General features: G+C 40.1%; 1 protein-coding gene across 1 annotated transcript in view; it reads left to right on the top strand.

Annotated features, from left to right (window-relative positions):
* The window catches only part of TSNARE1 (t-SNARE domain containing 1), a gene marked incomplete at its 5' end in the record, with an annotated part of 395143 nt that overhangs the window by 186407 nt on the left and 188737 nt on the right, over window positions 1-19999 (top strand). Inside the window, one exon of the mRNA XM_082315677.1 lies at window positions 11119-11191. Coding sequence (XP_082171803.1) covers window positions 11119-11191 — 73 coding nt within the window. The remainder of the gene's footprint in view (window positions 1-11118; window positions 11192-19999) is intronic.

The following is a 19999-nucleotide window of genomic DNA, read 5'->3' on the forward strand; positions in this document are numbered from 1 at the left end:
TTCTTGAGATCTTGGTTGTGATCTAGGTTACATGAGATAATTGATCAAGGTATGGATGGGTAACGATGTGATTGGAGTGGATATTTTCCTCTCCACTTTGAGAAGGATTCAGCATCATGAGACCTTCAGGCAAAAAAGACCCAAGTTAATATTAAATAATAATTCAAGCTATTTTGGAGTGGAAATGCATTGGGCCCCTATTCCTGTGTTTGGACACCCTCAATGGAATTTGTTTTTTCATTATATTTAGTTGGAATTTCTTGTGTTCCAACTTGTGCCAGCGACTACTTATCCTTCTGCCGTACACCATGGAGAGGAGACTGGCTCCATCCGCCCCTTCCCATTAGGTGTTGTACACAGCAGTAAGGTCTACCCTGAGCCTTCTTTTCTCCAGTCTGAACAAACACAGCTTTTCTCAGTGTTTCTTATCCTCTTGAAATATGTCATGTGCTCCGGACCCCTGAATATGATGATGGTGCTCTGGTTGACTCAATCCAGTAAACTCAATGTCTTTCTTGTACTGGTGAGCCCCAAACTGGACAGTACTCCAGATGTGGTCTCACAAATGCCAAATAGAGGGGACAGATTACCTCACTGGGCCTGTTGGCTACACTCTAATGCACCCCAGGAGGCTGCTGCCCTTCTTTGCCACATTGCTGGCTCATTTACAATGGGCCATTTCTGTCTGTCCATTTCTGCAGACTGTCTAGGTCCCTCTGAAAAGCTTATTTAACGAAGATCAATAAAGATGTTCAGGAACTGGTTGAGATAGAGGAAGTAAATGACATCTGGGACAGCACAGGACATTATGAGTACGAAAGCATACCTTAATCAGAAACTGTGGAATTAATTGCATGCCATTTTAGATTGGCACAGGATCATAATCTAGCTCATGATATCCAGCCCAGTACAGCTATGCCCATGTATGCAAACACAGCTATGTTATCTGTAGAGTTGGGTGACCAAACTGCATTTTCTGAACCACATTTTTCACTCTGGGAAAAAGGACTCAGAAGACTCTTTCTCCCTTTGCAGTGCTACCTACAATGTCTCAGATACATCGCCACTTCTGTGTAAATACCAAAGATGTGAACTACTTTCTGAAGGTGCCTGCCTCGTTCTTGTGCTTATTGAGAAAGCCTAGAGAAACTTTTCTTCTGTGTGACTCTGAGTTTGTGGGACCTAAGGGATTTCACTTTTCTAATCTCCTTATAGAGACACACACCAAAGTCTTGCCATGAGAATCCCAAAGCCTATTGGAAAAGTCAACCTAGAACAACTTTTTTAGACCATTCAGACTGTGCCACCCACCAAAGAATTGCTGCTACCTCTGAGATATAGCAAAATCAAAAGTCAGTGTGAGACAATGCTGTAGTTTTAACCAGAAATTGGAAATTTTCAACTGGAAAGTAAATACAGACAGTTGGAAAGTAAAGCAAACTGTCATACACGCTTTAGCGTCTGCCTTAGACACTGGCACCTTTTATCTGACAGGAAGGTGTGTAAGAAATGAGAGCTTTTTGGCCTGCCTTTTATATTAGAAATTTGGAGGTGATCCAGAAGGAAAGAAATGAGGAAGAAGTATTAAGTATAATTTATGAAGAGAGATTACAGGAATTTACCAACTGCAGGCTCAGAAAGTGCAGCAGTGATTAGTTGAGCCACGATGACTATGTAGAAATACTTGATGTGTAATAGCATTGAAAAAAGGGTAGAATAATTTAAAATATTAAGGTTGAAGGTAGTAACAAATTACTAAGTAGTAACTGAGGACAGATAAGCATAAATTAAACATTGAGAAAAAATCCTTCAACGGCGAGATTAATCATTTTGGATATAATGGTTACTTCTAAAAAAGACGCTCTCTTGTGCAGAGAATGGAGACTAAACCCACGTGAGGGTTGTTATGGAGAGTCAGCTCCAGCAAGCCTGATTCTTACAGGAGGTGATAGCCATCAAACCTTTCTTTTATAAGCCTTTAAGCTGTAGTTGTAATTAATTGTCCCTCAGATACCTTTACTCAGCATTTGTGCCTTTTAGGTACTCTGCATTATTGACTGAAAATATATGAGAGAAGTGTCAACTGCATAGTCTGCAAACCACAGAGCCAAAATCTGGAATAGTCCACAAAGAACATAGCATTTCGTTTTGAAATGCATAGGGAAATATAGGGCAGAGCCTTTTTTTTTTAACTTCTATGGGGCATGTATCTTCTCTTTGCCCAGTTTGAACCATTGAGGAGTGCGTGAACCTTGGGTAGACCTAGGATATGTAGTTACTCATGGAGCTAGTGCTATCTGCAGCCCTTGGAGACCTGGACAGCCATACCCCATCTTTTGGCTGTGCCCCTTCAGTCTCCTGAAGACAGAGGACAAGAGCTTCCAACCTTCAGTGACCTCTTTAAGAGACTGCAACTTCCTCTCTGCACCAAAACCATGGACTCCACTTGTAATGAGGACCGACTTATCTCCAGACTCTACACGGTACAGTAGTTTCAATTATTTCTAAACTGAGAATCGGCGACATAGCAGAGAATCGTGAAAAGATGCTACATATTTCCAGTTTTCTCCTCTCCCTTGTCCCTTTGTCTTTCCCCTTTCAGTTAAAGTTAGATATTTTTTAATTTCTCAAGAATAAATAGTGCACCTAAATGAATCATTCAGTTGATAGCTGCAGATCAGACGCTGCAATCAGTATTTTATTTAAGTAAAATAATTGAGTGGCAATTGATAATACATGACAGCTTAAGATTGCTCTAATTGCTTGGTTTCCCAGAACACTCCTAAAAAGAAAATGAATTCCTCCATTGTATTTTTCTGGTTACATGACCCTCATGGAAATAAATCCAGAGTGAGGAATTAATAGTGCTGCAAACAAAGTGTAGAAATTGTTGAAGTTTTTGTCATAATCGTGCACAGTTTCTATTTTTGAAGATAACATACCGCCTGCAATAAACTACCTTTCCTGGGGCTGGTATCAGTCAGTGTGATAGATTACAGCTACTTCCCTCACTACTCCTATTAGTTTATACATTGCAGCCTGGGGCAGAAAGCAGGAGATGCTAAAGGAAAAGTCAGCGTGTAAGATACTGAGTTTGGAGTTTGCTTATGGATTTCCGTATCTTTGGTGACTTTGTACTCAGGAGACCTTCTGAATAGCTACAAAAAAGTGTAGCTGTAAATAGTAAATGCATTTTATTTCCCTTTTTTTAAAAAAAAAAAAAAAAAACCTCAGTGTCCCCAACAAGCATTCCTACTGTATATAAAAAAATAAATAAAAATTAAAAAGTCTTTCATAGGTTGCTGTAAGAACTCCTATATCTTACTTTTTGCAGTTTGTTGCTGAAGAGACCCATGGGTCATTGGAGTGGTTTGGAAGCTGATACAAAAAACCTGTGTAATATAGACTAATAGTTCCTGGCAGATAGGTATCCACACCATGAACCAGTCCATGGCAATTGCATCTAATGGGTTTATTGTTCAGCTCTTGCAGAAAGAACCGAGGGACCTGTTGCTCATAATAGCCTTTTCTCAGACAGGGCTATGGATATCTGTGGATGGACATTTCTCCTCTGGTTGGTGTGGCTTTTATTTTTACATTTTGTGTTGTACTTCATTTTCACTCTCAGGGTGTCGGGCCAGCAAATTTCACAAACCCTAAGCCACAACCTATACCTAATTTCTAATGGATATTCTCTGTTGGGAGAAACTTTCTTCTTCAGTGAGCATTTTTATTTCTAGAATATGAAGGCCACAATGTCAGGCATTTCATTATCTCTATTTGTATTAATTCTTTTTCAGTCTTTCATGCAGTCATTGTTGTGCCATCTGATTACCCTATAAATGTAAGTGAATTTGTCTTGGAATGGATTCCTTAATTCAACTTGAGGAAGCTGGGACAGATTAGTTGGCTAAAAATCCCACAAAAACCTTTCTAGCATAGCAGAAAACAGAAGGAGTATTTTTAGCCTGCAAATATCTTTCCTATGCAACCAACGGGTTTGTTGGAAACACAAGGATATTGATCTTTGTTTAGTGGTAAATAGCTAGAAACTTGGCTGTGGGAGAGCAAAAGGTTGGATTTATAGTGTGGGTTCAGATACTTTCTTCTGCAACGTTGACAAAATAAATGCATAACCTAAGAAGTGTAAAGAGTAAGTATCAGGTGTGACCAGTCTAATGCCTTTTTGGTGTTACCGCTTCCAAATATGCATTATAACATCCTAGAGACTTGCACCAGCTGTGTTAACAAAGTGCAGTAACATCAGACACCGAGAGAAGGGAAATAAAATTGTGGCATGCCCCCTTTTGGAGAACAGAGCTGATGTTCTCCCTCACACTCGAGAGAGCAGTGAAATCTCTGCCCTCTTCATTTACTTGATTTGTGGATGTCCCTTCAGCTTTCCCTCTTTGTGGGCAACTCACCATCAGGGACTTTATGAGCCTCTAGGGGAAGAGGAGAGAGGTGGGGATGAAGGAAGGGCAGTGCCCTGCAGAATATGGAAAGGCACGTGCTCTCCTCCATCATGGATGATTTTTGAGACATTTCTCCATTTCCTCTGCGCCTTGACTTTGTTGCATAATTCCTTTGTTCCCCATACAAGTGTTGCCTCTCGGTTTTCTGATGAGAGCTATTCTTGCCCTTGCTGTGCCTGATACCAAACCATCATGCCATTAGCTTGAAGGCAAAATGGAATCAATGCAGCTTTTTTATCAAAACTAAGCAAGGCAAACCAATTTTTTTTTTGCTTGCCTATTATCAGAACATATGAGTGTTCATGCTTATCTTGCACCAGAGTGTTTAGCCAGGAAAAAAAAGCCTGAAATTTAAGGTCTGTTTTGTGGTACTGTAGACAGAAATAGGCTATGTTTGTATCTCTGCAAGCTGCTAAGCCTCAAAAGCTCATTTAACACCTGGTGTATGTTGGGGGCAAGTTAGATCTTAAAATTATTAGTGTATCTACATATACAGTTACTATTTATACAGGTGGGTGTGTTTGTGGTACACAAGAATACTTGTTTATATATGCCTGTATAAATACTCACATGTACGTGCATATGTGAAGGCACATAACTTTACAAACTGCTGAATTTAAATGAAATTTTGGATGTAAATGAATTTGAAGTTCAAAACCATGGTTAGTAACAAGAGCTTTTTACATGATCTTTGATACTTTATTGTACACCATATTTTCTCAAACATAAAGTGAGGATACCTACTTAAAAACAGAACTGTTGATGACCTCCTCCATTAACACGTCTCCTATTTCCAGATCTAAAGGGTTTTAAAAGGGCAAAATGTCTCTTCCTGTCATTTGTATTATTATATTTCCCTCAGACTACAGTCCAGTTTTGACCTTCAGCACAGACTTGGAACTGATAAAGTTCCCGTGAAAGAAAATATCTGCCTTAAAGTCTTCAATCTCTATAAAGGCAAACCCTGAGGAATACAGAGTACATGGGAGATAACGATAGCAATGCATGTTTGCAGGCAATCTGATCCAGATGTAGGGTTGTGAAGCTTCAGAGAAAGGGTGTAGTGCAAAAGATGGCTAAAAGATATTAACACAGCTCACAGTAATGTCCTGTTGCCCCTCATGCCTCTCACTTTTTAGATAGTATCAGTGATAATGATGCCTATCATTAACATAGGCTGTCAAGACATGTCTCCAAATGCAGTTCGATGGCGAAAAGGAGAGGAGTTTTCCAAGGGAACTGCCCGCTCATGCTCAAATTGCTGCTGGTGGGAAGACACACACCGGGGGTGGTAGAGGAGGTCTTACGTCCAATTCATTCAAGTAGATCATTAAAATAAATAATAACCACATGTGTATCTGATCTGTGAGATGTCCATTAGAGTGAACAAGGGCAAGTGAGCTGCGGTAAATGCATTGCCACCTTTTCCACTCTTGCTAGTCCTGCAGTAGCAGTTGTTTCTTCCTCTTCTTCAAATATGCAGAGCAATTTGGTCTTCCCACCCGCCAGCCTAGCCCTCTTCACTACACAGAAATTTGCACCAAAGACGGCATGGTAGGTTGAACATGTCATTGGGTTATTTCTCACTTAGGGCACAATGAATAATATTACTAGCTGGCTGGTTCTGGGATCTCTCTTTATTCATCCCTGAGGTGCCCTCTGCAAGAGCCTCACCTCTGCCTGATGAGCTCAAGGCATCTCACTTTCCACAGCCTCTCCATTTGGCTTTTGGTGAACAGGAACACTGTTCACGCTGTGTTTCTTGAGCCTGCTGTCCCCAGGTAGATGCTGGATTAGCATGCTGCAGCTTGGCACAACTATTTTAATTATGCAGTGCAGTGCTACACTTACTGAGATGACACCGACTGCTAAGACAGCAAAATAGAGTGGAAGCGTGCACAGGAGAGCAAGAGGGAGAGAGAAACTCCCCACACTGGCTGTCGTTCAGTCCCAGAGGAGATCTAACTCAGTCTGTAATTGCTGTTCTGGATAGCTTCTGCCCTCAAAACAATTTTCTGCTGGTCTGTTGTTGCTTAGGCTGAATCAGTTTGATTTATAGAATGTCATTTTTTTCTCCCCAGCCATAGACAAGAGAAAAATATTTGTTGAGAGGCTGTTGCAGCAAGATTTAGTTTTTGCCCATCTAGCATCAGAGAAGCTTGCTCATTTTTTACATGATCTTTTCCCTTTCCCTTCCTTCCCTTATCTCGCAGAAGAGAATGGGGATAGAAGAACACCATGCTTTGATTAGTCTTTCTGTGTGCTCTGGATCTGTGGTTCACACATGCTGGACCACAGGGTAGGAGATGTCTCAAGGGTGTTGCAGATGGCACGATACATGAGAAGCATCTCAGCATCTCTTCGGTAAAACATGCCATACACTACAAAGGGTTTATTTTTTTTTTGTTTTTTTTTTTTTAGTTTTTTGCTTTTCATTTTTTTCCCCAAAGATAACAAGCGCTACAGTTTTGTTTTGCTTTATTTTGTTTTGGAGTGCTTCCATATACAGAAATACACGCATGGATATTATATTACATCTTTCAGAATCTCCTTCAGGTTTGTTTTATAGCTCTCCTGACTGCTTATTGCAGAGTGGATGGTGGGGCAGAATAAGACCTCACTTGTAGAATTCAGCATCTCCTGAACATTGAGTCAGCAATTAATTTAAAAGTTAATTTGTAGTCCTTCAAAAAAAAGGATAGATAGTTTGTGAGTACACACAAAAGCACATGTGCTAAATAGGACAGACCACTGATATTTCTGATCCCATTTTTTATACAAACCTAAGGCAAACATTCTTAGAAATAAGTGTGACTCTTCCCTTGAAGACCTGAGCTGACATTGATAAAGGATGCTGGGATCTGGCTAAATGTGAGAGAGAAATTATTGACAGCACATGCTTGTTCTGTGTCCTTTTCAGGAGAGCATGTTTCCCCTCTCTGGTTTATTTAACGCCGTTCTCGTGGCTGGAATACAGAAGTGTCCTTAGAATATCATTAAGGTCAGGGCTATGTTAGAAGTTTTCAATGTAGATAAATCTTCACCCCACTACGTGTGAGAGTGGAAGAGAGAGCAGGTTTATTTATTTGCTGTCTTGGCAAATACCTCAGTAATGTTCATCCCATGGGGAAGTGGGCTGCTGGGATTTATGGTTAGTTTGTTCCCATCTTGGTAACAATGTCTGGGTTTTACAACCTGACTTGCTCCCAGATTAATTTTTAAAATGTTGAAATTGTGGTCTTGTTAAAGTAAAAAATGGGAAATGTAAATTTCTAGTTTATCTGCAAAATCGTCCTTCCAACAGTTTCTGTGCTGGAGTTGGAATTTCAGATTTTTTCCAGACTCCTCAGTACTTTGCAGTGACACTATTCACTTACTGAGTCAGGTTAAATTACTCAAATAACCCTGCCATTTTAACCTAGTATTTTCTGTTAAGAAGTTTCCAAACTAACTTTTTCTAGTGAGAGTTAATCCTTCAGATCTTTAGGGTCCCAAACTCTTTCATTTCTCTGGTTTTCTCATCTGCGTGACTTGTTTATTGGCACTTCTCTGCTTTTTTGGTCATCTTTAGTTACTGCCATTTCTTTTTGCCATCTCTGATTTTACTGATGACTAGTCTTAATTCTTTTTGTTCCAGCATGGGTGACGTTAAATCCTGTATACTAATCTGTAGAATGGATTTCTCCTTTGGAAAAAAAGAAAAGAAAGAGGATTTAGATGAAACAATTTAAATCTGTCTCCCTCTTGCTGCCGAATGTAGGGAGTGAATTGTTGCCAGGCAGGAGAGGCTGCTGTTGATTAAAACCCAAGAAACCCCAGCCTAGTTAGCTGGCAGGGAGACAGCATTTTTGGAATGAGAGCTGGCTGTTGTACTCCCAGTTTCTGTGGAGTCAAAGGGACTTATGAGAAGCTGTATTTCACTGTGAATTCCGCATAGTATATGCGAACGTGGGAAACCAAAGGCAATCTGATTTTGCTAACAAACTGTGATGCCTGGCAAGTTCAGAGGTACTTCGTGATAGAGCCAACCTGGCAAGAAGGAACAGAACATAGCTCCTAGGTATATTCCATTATGGAAGGTCTTATTTCTGGCTATTTTTCTTTCTTCTGTTTTTTCTTTTGTTTTGCTTACATATATCAGGGACTTTGAAACTTCACGTTGCCAGGTTAAATTATTCAACAGATTCTTTGCTTCAGGTCAGATTGCTTTGTGCTCTGTGCTTTACAACTCACCCCTGTTTGTTTTTCCTTAAATACAGTAGTCGCTTTTTTTCCTTCCTAACAACTCAGCGGCTGGCTTTGCCTAATGCATATTTGCCAAACAGTAATTTTAAGTGTTGTTACAATGTTATGAAAAGGATCTATACTCTGCAGCAGCAGATGGCTGTTTTATCCCAAGTACCTGGATATAAATGGCAAATCTGAAACAGCACTGTTCATATACAGCATTGAATTTCCTTTCTCACTCTTCCCTTCTTGTCATAATATCTGGGGATCAGGAGGCAGACAGCCCAGCTCCTTGTGGTGAAATTAGCAGAGCAAGACCCTATAAAAAGTCAACATACCATCTGATCTTTCTTAGACCGAATTGCCCGCTTGTTTTATTCCAATGGAAATACTTGGGGGGGCATGTATAATTCAATATATTGCAATAACCTCTATCTAACCAAATGTACGTGCAAAAACATGATCATGAGTTTTAAGCCGCATTCACTTAAAGTGTTGAAAAAGAAGCAGAACAAAATAAAAGAGACTGACTGAAGGGTAGAAAAAATTTTGTTTATGTTGCAAGTAACAGGAACAAAAGACTGATGTCAGTGGCAATTTAGCCAAGAGAGACAAATGAGCATTCTGGGCTTTTTTAGTATTATTAGTTGTTTGTTTAATTTTTCCTTAATCATCTTTTACTAAGCAGTTAAATGAGAGCAGAACAACATATTAAAGTTAATTCTCAATTCTTCACATTTTGCTAAACTTTAGCTTTCTCCTTTCAAAGTTTTTTACAAAAAACCCAAAAAACTCCCCTACCCCAAAAAATCGCAGCTAATTTCGCCTCATTTCCTGGCAATGATTTACTACCACAGTGCTCAAGTGCAATCTCAAGTTACTTAAACTTCATTGCTTTTACAAAATATTCTGCAGTATTTACAAGTTATGAATAATACCATACATAATTAAAGCTTCATTATGCTTGACAAGTGAATGAATGAAGTGTATTTTGTGATGCATTACCCCGTCTCTGGTTGAGGGTTTTGTTTTTTCTTTTATTATGATTTCTCACAGCTTTTTAAACCTTTTGTTTCTCCTACTTCTTCAGTTATTTAACAATTTGGTATATTCTAGAATTCACAGTGGGACTCCCAGGCTTCATTGCGAATTAATGTGATTCTATTGCATTATATGATTAAATGTTATGCCACTTATATTCTCATAACAAACTTCAGTAGAAGGGCGTGGATTCATTTTGCACCATTTTCTAAATTTGCCAGTAGGGAAGCTGAGGTTTTTAAAGGTGGGGTGGAAGCAATCGGACCTATTGGCATGATGGACTAAAGTTGCAACAGGACCCAATTACTGTGCAATTAGCCGCAGGAGAAGCAGATTCTTAGGAAATGTTTTCAACGCTTCAGAAAGCATCCAGCGCTGGGTTCCCCAGCACAAGGATACATGGGCATACTGTTGGTCAGACAGTCTGTGGAGTCTCTGTCCATGGAGATATAGGAAAACAAGTGGACATGGCCCTGAGCAGCCTTCTTTAATTGACTGCTTTGAGCAGGGGTGTTGGACTAAATGATTTCCAGAAGTTCCTGCCAGCCTCAATGTTTCTGTGATTCTGGGATTTGTACAGCTTAACAAAATGCATCCTGTTTGAGTGTCTTTGTTTCTGCTCTGCTAACATTGCCTTACCGGTAGTACATTCAGCAGTATCTATATTATTATGTCTATTATTGCTAGATTTTTTTTTTTATAAGAGCCAGTGTCATATGAAGTCAACATATGCTCACGTTTGCTCTCGTATATGGTAAGTGTTCAGAAACGAGGGAAACAAACTCACTGGCAATTTGCTGTGTTGTAACTAAGAAACTTTCAGTTCCTTTTTTTTTTTTTACACTTGAAAATGTATAAATGAATCCATTCATCAAACAGATCTTTCCTTATTGTCTTACCAATGAGATTTCAAATTCAGTGAGTTTTTGATCACACCTTCATCAGTTTATGAGTGTATTTTATCAGATGGATGCTAGGCTGAAAGATGGCCTTTTTCTATGTAAGAATCTACGCTCTGGGATGAATGGCCTGCATCAGAAATAACTTTTTTAGAAAGAATAGGGTTTGTTGCTGTTGTTTTTATTGTTGTTCTTTTCTCTTGGTCCTCCACAATTCTGAAAAGAAACTGTATAATCTGATCATTCTACTTGTTTCTTTTAGAAAGCTTGAGTCAACTGGCTGACTTAGATCCAGCAAATCATACCTTTATTTAAGGGGATTTTTGATTTATTATGGGACCATTATAACTTTTTCATTTAATTCTACACAGATGAGGTTTTCTGGTTTTGCTTTTTGCTTTTTTCTTTGCAGAGCTTGACTGTGGAACTTGGATATTACCCATTCATCATTAATGTTAGAATTTCTTTCTTTTCAGAGTGACATGTTGGATGTGAACCAGATCATTAAAGACCTGGCCTCCATGGTGCATGAGCAAGGAGACACAATAGGTAGGTACCACCGTTAAAGTATGGGCTTTATTACCCTCCTTCACCATTCCAATATGATGTTGTGTATTCCCTTATGAGCAGCTGCTTGTTGATGCTGTGATTATTTCTCCTGTGTTTTGGGCATTTTGTACATCCAGTGATGTTTTGATCTGACAAACTGCCCTGTGCAATAGGGTTCTTTATATTAAAGATAGTTAGCTGGTGTATCTGGCATAAAATAGAAATCTCAGTGAGATTAATCTGTTCCCTCTTGACTGTAAAAAGGAAGCTGGAGTATATATAACATTAACTGGAAAGGGATCCAATTCTTCCTTTCTACCTGGAACTGTAATTAAAAACAATAGTAGTAGCAATTATTGTTATGATTATTGATGATGGTGGAGAAAATTAAGCAGCTTGCTTCTCCTAAATGGAATTTTCTTTCCACATTGCAGGGTGTGTCTGATTAAATCTACAGTAGCCTAACATCATAATGTGCTCACATGCATAGTCTGAAGCTTCTGCCCATTAGCTGACCTCCTCTTGCTCTCCAGCTACCAGTGGCTAGGAATGTGGTGGAGAAAACTTGGGAAAAGAGATAAGAATAACCCCTAATATTATCTTTAAGAGCAGCCCATCACTGACAGTCACTTTTTGTTCACAGAGGGATAAGACACAGTAGATCTGCTCCTTTTAAACTTCCTCTGACCCTTGGCTTTATCACTGCTGTCTTCTGATGCAGCTAAGGACAATCACACTTTTTTTTCTGTCTCTCATTTTGTGTGTGTATGATAATACTGTGCAGAGCTTCAGAAGCAACTGTCTGCTTCCAAATTTGAGAGCTAACTGTCCTAACGCCGCGTTGCGGGACCTAAACTCCAGAGAAGCAAGATTTGTGGAGGTATTTCTAACCTGCAGCACTCAGACAGAGGTCTCACTGGAGCTCCTGGGAGTTGGACCAAGTCCTAAGACAGCCATATGTAGATCACAAAAGAAGAAACTCTTCTCCACTGTTTATTAATCACACTGGATTTCTTTGCCAAGCTCATACCTTTGCAAGGTTCCATTAGCATAAGATATCTCCTTTCACACTGAAATGAGCTAGCTGCATCCCACTGAGAAACACCACTCGGGGTCACAGGTGCAGAAAAGAATCAAGATGATATCTAAACCCAACTTTTTATTATTTCTTTTTTAATTTTTTTTTTTTTTTTAATTTATGCTTGTTTGGAAGCTCATTTTTGTACATGGATAACTTTGGAGCCTGATTCATCTCCTAAAAGCACATCAAATGTTAATGCCTTGAGGGAAGGACATGACAACATACATCAGCTAGCTTCAAGATCCTTGTAACTCCTTTTCTTAAGGCAATATTTATTATTTTAAGATGTTGCCCATGCATCGAAGCGACCCCGGTATTAACTTGCCTGTGAGAAACAGTTAGACTAAGTAGGATGTTTTGTCTTTGAGCCAGCATAAGGTTTTTGTTCCTTTTATATCTGACACGTTCTTTCTTCTTCCTGTTTCTCTGTGGCAGATTTTTAATAGTTTCTTTAGGAGTATCTTTTCAGCCTGGCAGCCAGTCAAGGTATCTTCCCAACCAATCGCTGAAAGGTCCCACTGTTTATCTTTTGACATTCACATTACACAGAAGTAAGTGAGATTATGAATCAGGAGGTAAAGGGAGTCAAACCCCCCACAGTGAAAATTCAAAAGCAATGACGATAAGAGACAGTTCTCTTGGCACTCGTTTGTTGGTTTTTTTTTAATGCATTCCTCTTACAGGCATGAAATGAAAGCTCTGTGTGTGCTTGTTTAGAAAACACAGGGAAACACAGGGAAAATACATAACCAGGGAATGCGACATGCACCACTCAGCAAAATGATCCCAGGGCTGTAGAGCAAACAACTCTCTTGAATTAATGGGAAGCCCTTGTCTGGTCTATGCATGGCACAAACAGAGTAACCCATGCTTCTTACAAAAACCTAACAGTAGTTTTGGTAGCGTGTGGGCCAGTTCCTTAATGAACACATCCATAACACTCCCTAGGGTAGAGAGCAATTTCTGTCGTGCAAGGAGGAAATAGATGAGGGGAAATGTAGTCTCGGGGCAGCGTATCTCTTATTTTATGGGGCAAATAAGCCCCATGCCTGTGTTCCTAGTTATGGCACCTCTTTGATATGAATATTTAACTAAGCATTACAGTATCAGTGAGTCCAAGCCCTCAAAGCCAAAACAAGCTAGTGGCCTTGCTTACCTTTGAATAATCAGAAAGAGTCTTTTCAGCACAGTCTTACAGGACCTTCTGGCAAAAGCATCCCCATGCAACTTCATCACACAGGGTGCCGGTGAGGGGAAAGGGTGCGAGGAGGAGGGCACTAATAGAACTCATTAATTGGCTGTGGAACTGGTGTTGGGGATATATGATTTTGGGTTCTATAACCCTGTTTGTATCTGCTTTGGAGAGATGGGATCCACCTCACTAGGCAAGGCAAAACTATTCTTGCCAATAGGATGGCTGACCTCATAAGAACGGCTCTAAACTAGGAATGATGGGGGAGGGACAGGGCAATCATCAGTCCCATGAGGGACCAATGGACAGGACTCCTGAATAGAAGGCATGAGGTGGTGTGGCAAGAAGGGTTCACAAAGTCATCTCAATGGGGCCGGGGCAGGGTTACCTCTAGCACTTGCGTGTAGGCAGCGAGGTGCACCATTGTGGACAAAGACCCCAAAACCTCTCCAGGAACTTAACATGCTGGGGTGCCTCTCTGAAGTGCCTGTACACTAATGCACACAGTATGGGGAATAAACTTGAAGAGTTAGAGATCTGCATGCAGTTGCAGGGCTACGGTTTTGTTGGGATCATGGAGATGTAGTGGGTCGGCTCCCATGATGAGTGTTGCATTGGAGGGATACAGGCTCTTCAGAAAGGACAGGGTAGGAAGATGAGGAGAAAGAGTTGCCCTTTATGTAAGAGAGCAGCTGGAGTGCATGGGGGTCTGCCTGGGGATGGATGAGGAGCTGATGGAGAGTTTAGGGGTTAGGATTAAAAAGAGGACAGGCAAAGTTGATGAGGCCCTCTATAGATAGGAACAACCTCATGTTTGCAGGCTCTGATCCTCATGGGGGACTTCAACCACCCCAATATATGTCGGAGGGACAACACAGCAGGGCATAAGTAATCTAGGAGGTTCTGGAGTGCATTGATGATAACTTTGGGGATCTGATGTAGAAATGGCAAGATGTCAAGATGGCTAGAAGAGGGCCATCTCCACTGTTAAACATTACTCTCATGGTAGCAGAAGGGTACCTCAGCCAAAGCATCCAAGGCAAGCATTAAGGACTTGGTACTGTGAGAAGTAAATTACATTGGGAGTGATTGCTAGAGCAACAGTTACTCTTTTCCATGCTCATAGATGGCCACTCAACTGAACTACAAGCACCCTAACAGCTTGAAACATTCCCAGTGTTTCATACTGAACATCGTTATTTTACATGTGCAAGCTTGTTCTTCCATTGGCCATACTGGGATGGACATAGTTCCATGAAATCAGTTTTATAGCTGGTGTTAGGGAGAAGAGAATCCTTAAATCCCCAGTTCCTCTGAAGAAAGTGTCAACAACACAGCTGCCAGTATTGGTATTAGTACCTGCTGAAGGCAAGGCCATATCTGTCCGCCTCTGTAGGCTTCTGTTTGTCTTGTAACAGAGAATAAAGATGACCTGAATAATGCAGTTATCGCTTCCCCCCCACTGCCATGGCAAAAGAAAATGCTGTTCTGTTTTTGTTTTAGAGGAGCTGTTTTTCCATCCTACCTGTATATGTAACGTTACTAGTTATGCCACAATAACATGCAAGATCTACATCCCTTATCTAAACTGCTCTAATTCAGTTTTCACCATTTATATCACTGTTTGCCGCTCCATCACATTTCTCAAAGCCACAAGGAAAGACCCATGTTGTTCTGAAAACATTTTACAGTTTTAAAAGAGTCACATTTCTTCCTCCATTGGACAGTTTTAGAACCAGCCTTCTGCCAGTGTAACTGTAACCTCCCCAACTCCCTAAAATGGGAAGAAATTCCAAGATCACATACCGGCCGCCTATTTTAAGATTACAGCAGCAGAGACACAGCAACTAATTTACCAGTCCTCTACCTCTTTGTCCAGACCAAATGTATACAAATTTATGTTTGCACAGCAAATCCCACTTGCTGGAAGAAGACCCTACTGTGTTAAGCAAAAGACTTCCCCAGACTTTCTTTTTCTTCCATTACTTATTCAGGCGTAGATCTTGGTGCTATTAACCTTTCACTTCACTCCTGAATGCATTTTATATTTGAAAATAATAGAGTGAAGAAACTTCATAATGTGATCTAAAGTGGATGCTCCCTCACTTTACAGACATCACTACATGGTATCTGTCAGGCTAGAGACCACAGACCTGCCAAGATAAATATAAACATGGCAGCTGGTGCTTTCCTTCAGTCTTGGAAGAACTTCCTAATGGTGTCAATATATTCAGTCCTCGGGTAATGCTGGTGTTCACTGACATGCCACATTGTCACTTATTGCCTAATGATAATAATAATAAACCTCCTTCGAAGTAAACTATATTTGCATGAATGCAAATGTAGTGCTTATTTTAGAAGCTTTTGAATGTGGGGAGGTTTTTTTAGGTTTGGGGTTTTTTGGTTGGGTTTTTTCGCCTGTGAAATCAGCTCAGTTTTGTTGCCTGTTTTATCACTGTTGCCTTTCTGACCTAAAGGCTGATTTAACACATAGGCACTGTCAAGAGTCAAGAGGGTCCATAGCACCCTTCCACACATGTCCTCCTCCAGTCTGACTGCCTGAATGGCACAGCCAAGAGTCTGTTGTCAGATATGCTAATGCAAACCAAGCTGGGAAATCATTCAACTAGATCCTTAACTAAACTCTCCTGAGTTATGTGTCCCGGTTGGGACATCTGCGGAAAATGAACACATCTTGAGAGTTGTCCCTGAATACCTGAGTGTAACAGCTTTGATATCTACGTTCAGTTGAATGTGGCCTGCAAAGTCTCTCATTTGGTTAAGTTTCCTAAGTGATCTCAGAGGAGGCTATTATGTGAATGGGTACATTTATGTTCTTATTGGTTCCTGATGAATTGGGAAATCTTCTCTTGGCTCTCTTGCTTTCAGCCACGTGTTGAGACACAGACTTACATGTCAGTACAGAGCACAGCCCGTGCAGGAAGGGTTCACTGGGGTATTTCTGAACCAGTGATAATCTGTTCACTTCCCATTCACTTCCCAAGAAGTGGCTGAGGCTCCATCCCTGGACGTATTTAAAAGACGGGTAGACAAGGCACTTGAGGACATGGTTTAGTGGTGGACTTGGCAGTGCTAGGTTAATGGTTGGACTCAATGATCTTAAGGGTCTTTTCCAACCTTAACGATTCTATGATTCTATGGAACCTCCCATTTCTTTGTTCATCCTAGGTGTATACCCTGTCATCAGTTTGTTGTTCTGTTATCTAAGTCTAATGAAGCTTTACTGTAAACTACCCCAGCTGCTGAAATTGCATAGTATTACTACCCTTAATTGCCTTGTAGGTGACAATTTTAAGGTCATGGTGTTTTGTGTACCACTGGCCTTGCTCTCCCTGTTTATCTGGACTGCAGCAGTGGTGGCCTCCACTGTCACTTTTCACACGTCCTTGGCTTCAGACAGCACTGAAGAGTCTGTGAGGTGCTTGGATTCATGTTAGGCACAGGTTGGTGACCGTTGCTACAACTGAATTGTTGGAGTCAGGTGTGGGCTACCATGATCTCTAACCAACTCATTTTACTCGTGATAATAGGCAGCATAAAAAATAAACAAGCTTTTGTGCTTCTTTCCTGTCTCTGCTCTCTGGGAGTGTGAAGTTTTGTGTCTGCCCTTGTTGTATCTGGACTTTTACATTTAGCTCTAGTGCTGACAGTGCTGGTAAGACAGCACATGCTGGTTTATAAGGAAAAGAATAATGGGTGACTCTACACTTGCAAATTTACTAACGCCTAAAGATTTGTCTGCTGTTTGTGTTTGACCCTCATAATGTGATTGGGCTGGTATACTTGCAGTTAATGAGCCGGCTAATTTTGTACAAGAAACAAGCCTCTTCCTTTTATGAGGTTTATTGCCACCAGTAGGACTCTTCTCACGCCAATTTATCCAAAGTCATTTTTGGGAAGTTGGAACAACCATGCTCTCAGTTTCTAGTAATGCTGCAACTGAGCAGTAAATGTCATATAGACAGAAGCTGCCCAGGTGGTTGGTTTATTTCTGCTCGAGGTGTTATACTCTGCCACAGACAGACTGTGTTTGGGAGGCCATGGCTTGAGTAGGTTAAGTAAATCAAATGAGCCATGTAAAGCAAAAGAGGTCAAGCAAGTTGTAAATATCAGTGACTTTACTTTGTAGGTAAAATATATGATCTTTCCAAGATAGTAAGCATAAATAAAGTGTATTTATTTCTATGAATCAACACCCCCATCATCCTCATTTATTCCTGTGACAAAATCAGATTGACAATTCATTCCTCAGTTGACTGAGCTATAGGACTCAATAGCTTATGTGCTCAGCTGCGTGATGGAAGATGAGTGTTGTGTTAAATGCAGACAAAAGTGGACTTCTGAAAAATGCAAGTAAATTAAGGTACTTATCCAAACTGTATCAATTCATGAGCTGGATTTGGAAAAACAAATATAATTATTTTGATCCTTTATTTCTTTTTTGTCATTTTAAAGAAACATATTTTATTGCAGTTTGAAATATTTTCTTTAACTCAGTGTCTAATAGAATTAAAAAAATAGTGTTGAATTTACATGACAAGAAAAAAGAAAGAACATGCTATAGAGGAGTAGCTGGAATTTCCCAATCAAAGCTAGAATGAGTGCTGTTTTGCTCTTTAAATTACTTTCAGAGATTATTTTGGAAAAAAAAGAAAGTCTGACATGCCCATAAATTTCTGCACAAAAAATATCTTGTTGAAATACCTTTGTTCATCACAAAAAGAAGGAAATGGAGAAAAAAAAATCAGTGAATCAGGACTATTGCCATGACATAATATCCTCCCACATGCAAATTTTGTGGGATTAAAACTAGAGCCTTGGATTACCCAGAGCCATATGAGAGAATCGTATGGGAACTCTGGATGCCTCAACTAGGTAGCTGAAAGTGTACACCAGGCAATGAGGGCAGAGGCCATACCATGCACCCTCAGGAAACTCTTCATACACTGACTCTTCTCCCGTGGTAAATATCAGTAATTTGAGACCACTTCTCTCTGTAAGAAAGAATGCTAAATTGCTTTGCATCTTGCTACAGTGGTAATATTTCTGCACTCTGCCATTTAGCACAGAGCAGATGATACGAGGTACCTTATTGTCTGGTAGGATGTGCTATTTTCCAATAGATGTACGTAGGACAACGTTTGAATTTTAAATCCCTGGAAGATGTATCCTGGCAGGCATGGTAAACCTCTGGCAGGGTGATACCATTTTTCAGTGCATACATATGTAGTAGATACTTGACATTTTCAAGATGCATTTCAAGGACAGTGTAAATCACTCAGGAGTTGAAGTGTTGCAAATTTATGCTGGTGTTTGGCCATTGCCTTTTAGCCACTTTTATTCATACAGACTAGGGCTTTGGGCTGCTGGCCGAAGAAAACCAGCAGGAAGAGCTTGTTATGACATTTTGGGATAGTTTAAATAGTCTTTCCAGGCCTGCCTGGAAAATTAGGGTGAGTGGTTGTTCAGTGCCTTAAACCTTACCTCTGAGGGTCGTGATGTGTTACCATGTGGAAGAATTAGAGCTCTGCTAAAATCAAATAGAAAGCTAGGTGCTCTCTGCCTTTTGTTGGAAGCAATAACCATGACTCCTGATGACTCATGGAGCTGCAAATTGTATTTCATTGCACCAGTCTAAGCCAATGCGACCCATTTAGCCTTAGTTTAGCACACAGGCAAGATTATTTTATAAATCCTTTCATGTGCAGAATTTATAACTTGACGTTTACATTGAAATTTGCAAATGACCAACCCTCAGCCATTTTAAACTTCACTCCAGAAAAACTGCCATAGTTTTCCTTCCCTTTAACATCCACAGTTGTGCCTATAGAGACCCTGAGGGTCTTTTATGCGTGGAATGAGACTCACTTAAAACTCTCCAAGTACATGGCAATTAGAATGGGCAATTTTTTTTTTTGTTAATACAGAAAGAAATTTGACCCAAAATTTGGCTTTTAATTAGGAAATAAACCTTTATACATTACCAAAGTACTCTTTTTTTTTTTTTTTTTGTGCTTCTCAGTATGTTGTATTGATTATTTTTAGTCAGAAGTTATAGTGATAAAAGAGGGTTAAGCTTATTAAAGTGCTAAAAATAAAAGCATACTGTGAAACCTAAAGGGGGCCATTTTGGTTACTGCCAAGTGGAAGCATTTTAAAATTCTCATTCACAAGCTCACTTTCCTGTCTTTCAAGCGGTTTTACTGAAAATGCTGCCTTGTGAAACCAGTCCATCGTTGCTGCTATAAAGGCTCAGGTCATATGGGTGATTCCTTGATACGTTAGGACAAAAACCCCGCTCCAGCCACTGTCACTCCAGTAATTTCACATATAAGACTCCTGTTGGTCATTAGCAGGGCTTGATCTCAGAAGACAAGTGAACAGATAGGCTTGAAAGACACCTCTTGGGGTCATCATGATTTCTGTCTCTGTGTGACAAGTGTGTCATAAAATCCTATGAAATTACATCTAAAAGCTGGTTAGCTCTGCCACCTTCACTACTCCTATTGAAAGG

Source organism: Platalea leucorodia (genome assembly GCF_965183815.1).
Source record: "Platalea leucorodia genome assembly, chromosome: 1".
Taxonomy (NCBI): domain Eukaryota; kingdom Metazoa; phylum Chordata; class Aves; order Pelecaniformes; family Threskiornithidae; genus Platalea; species Platalea leucorodia.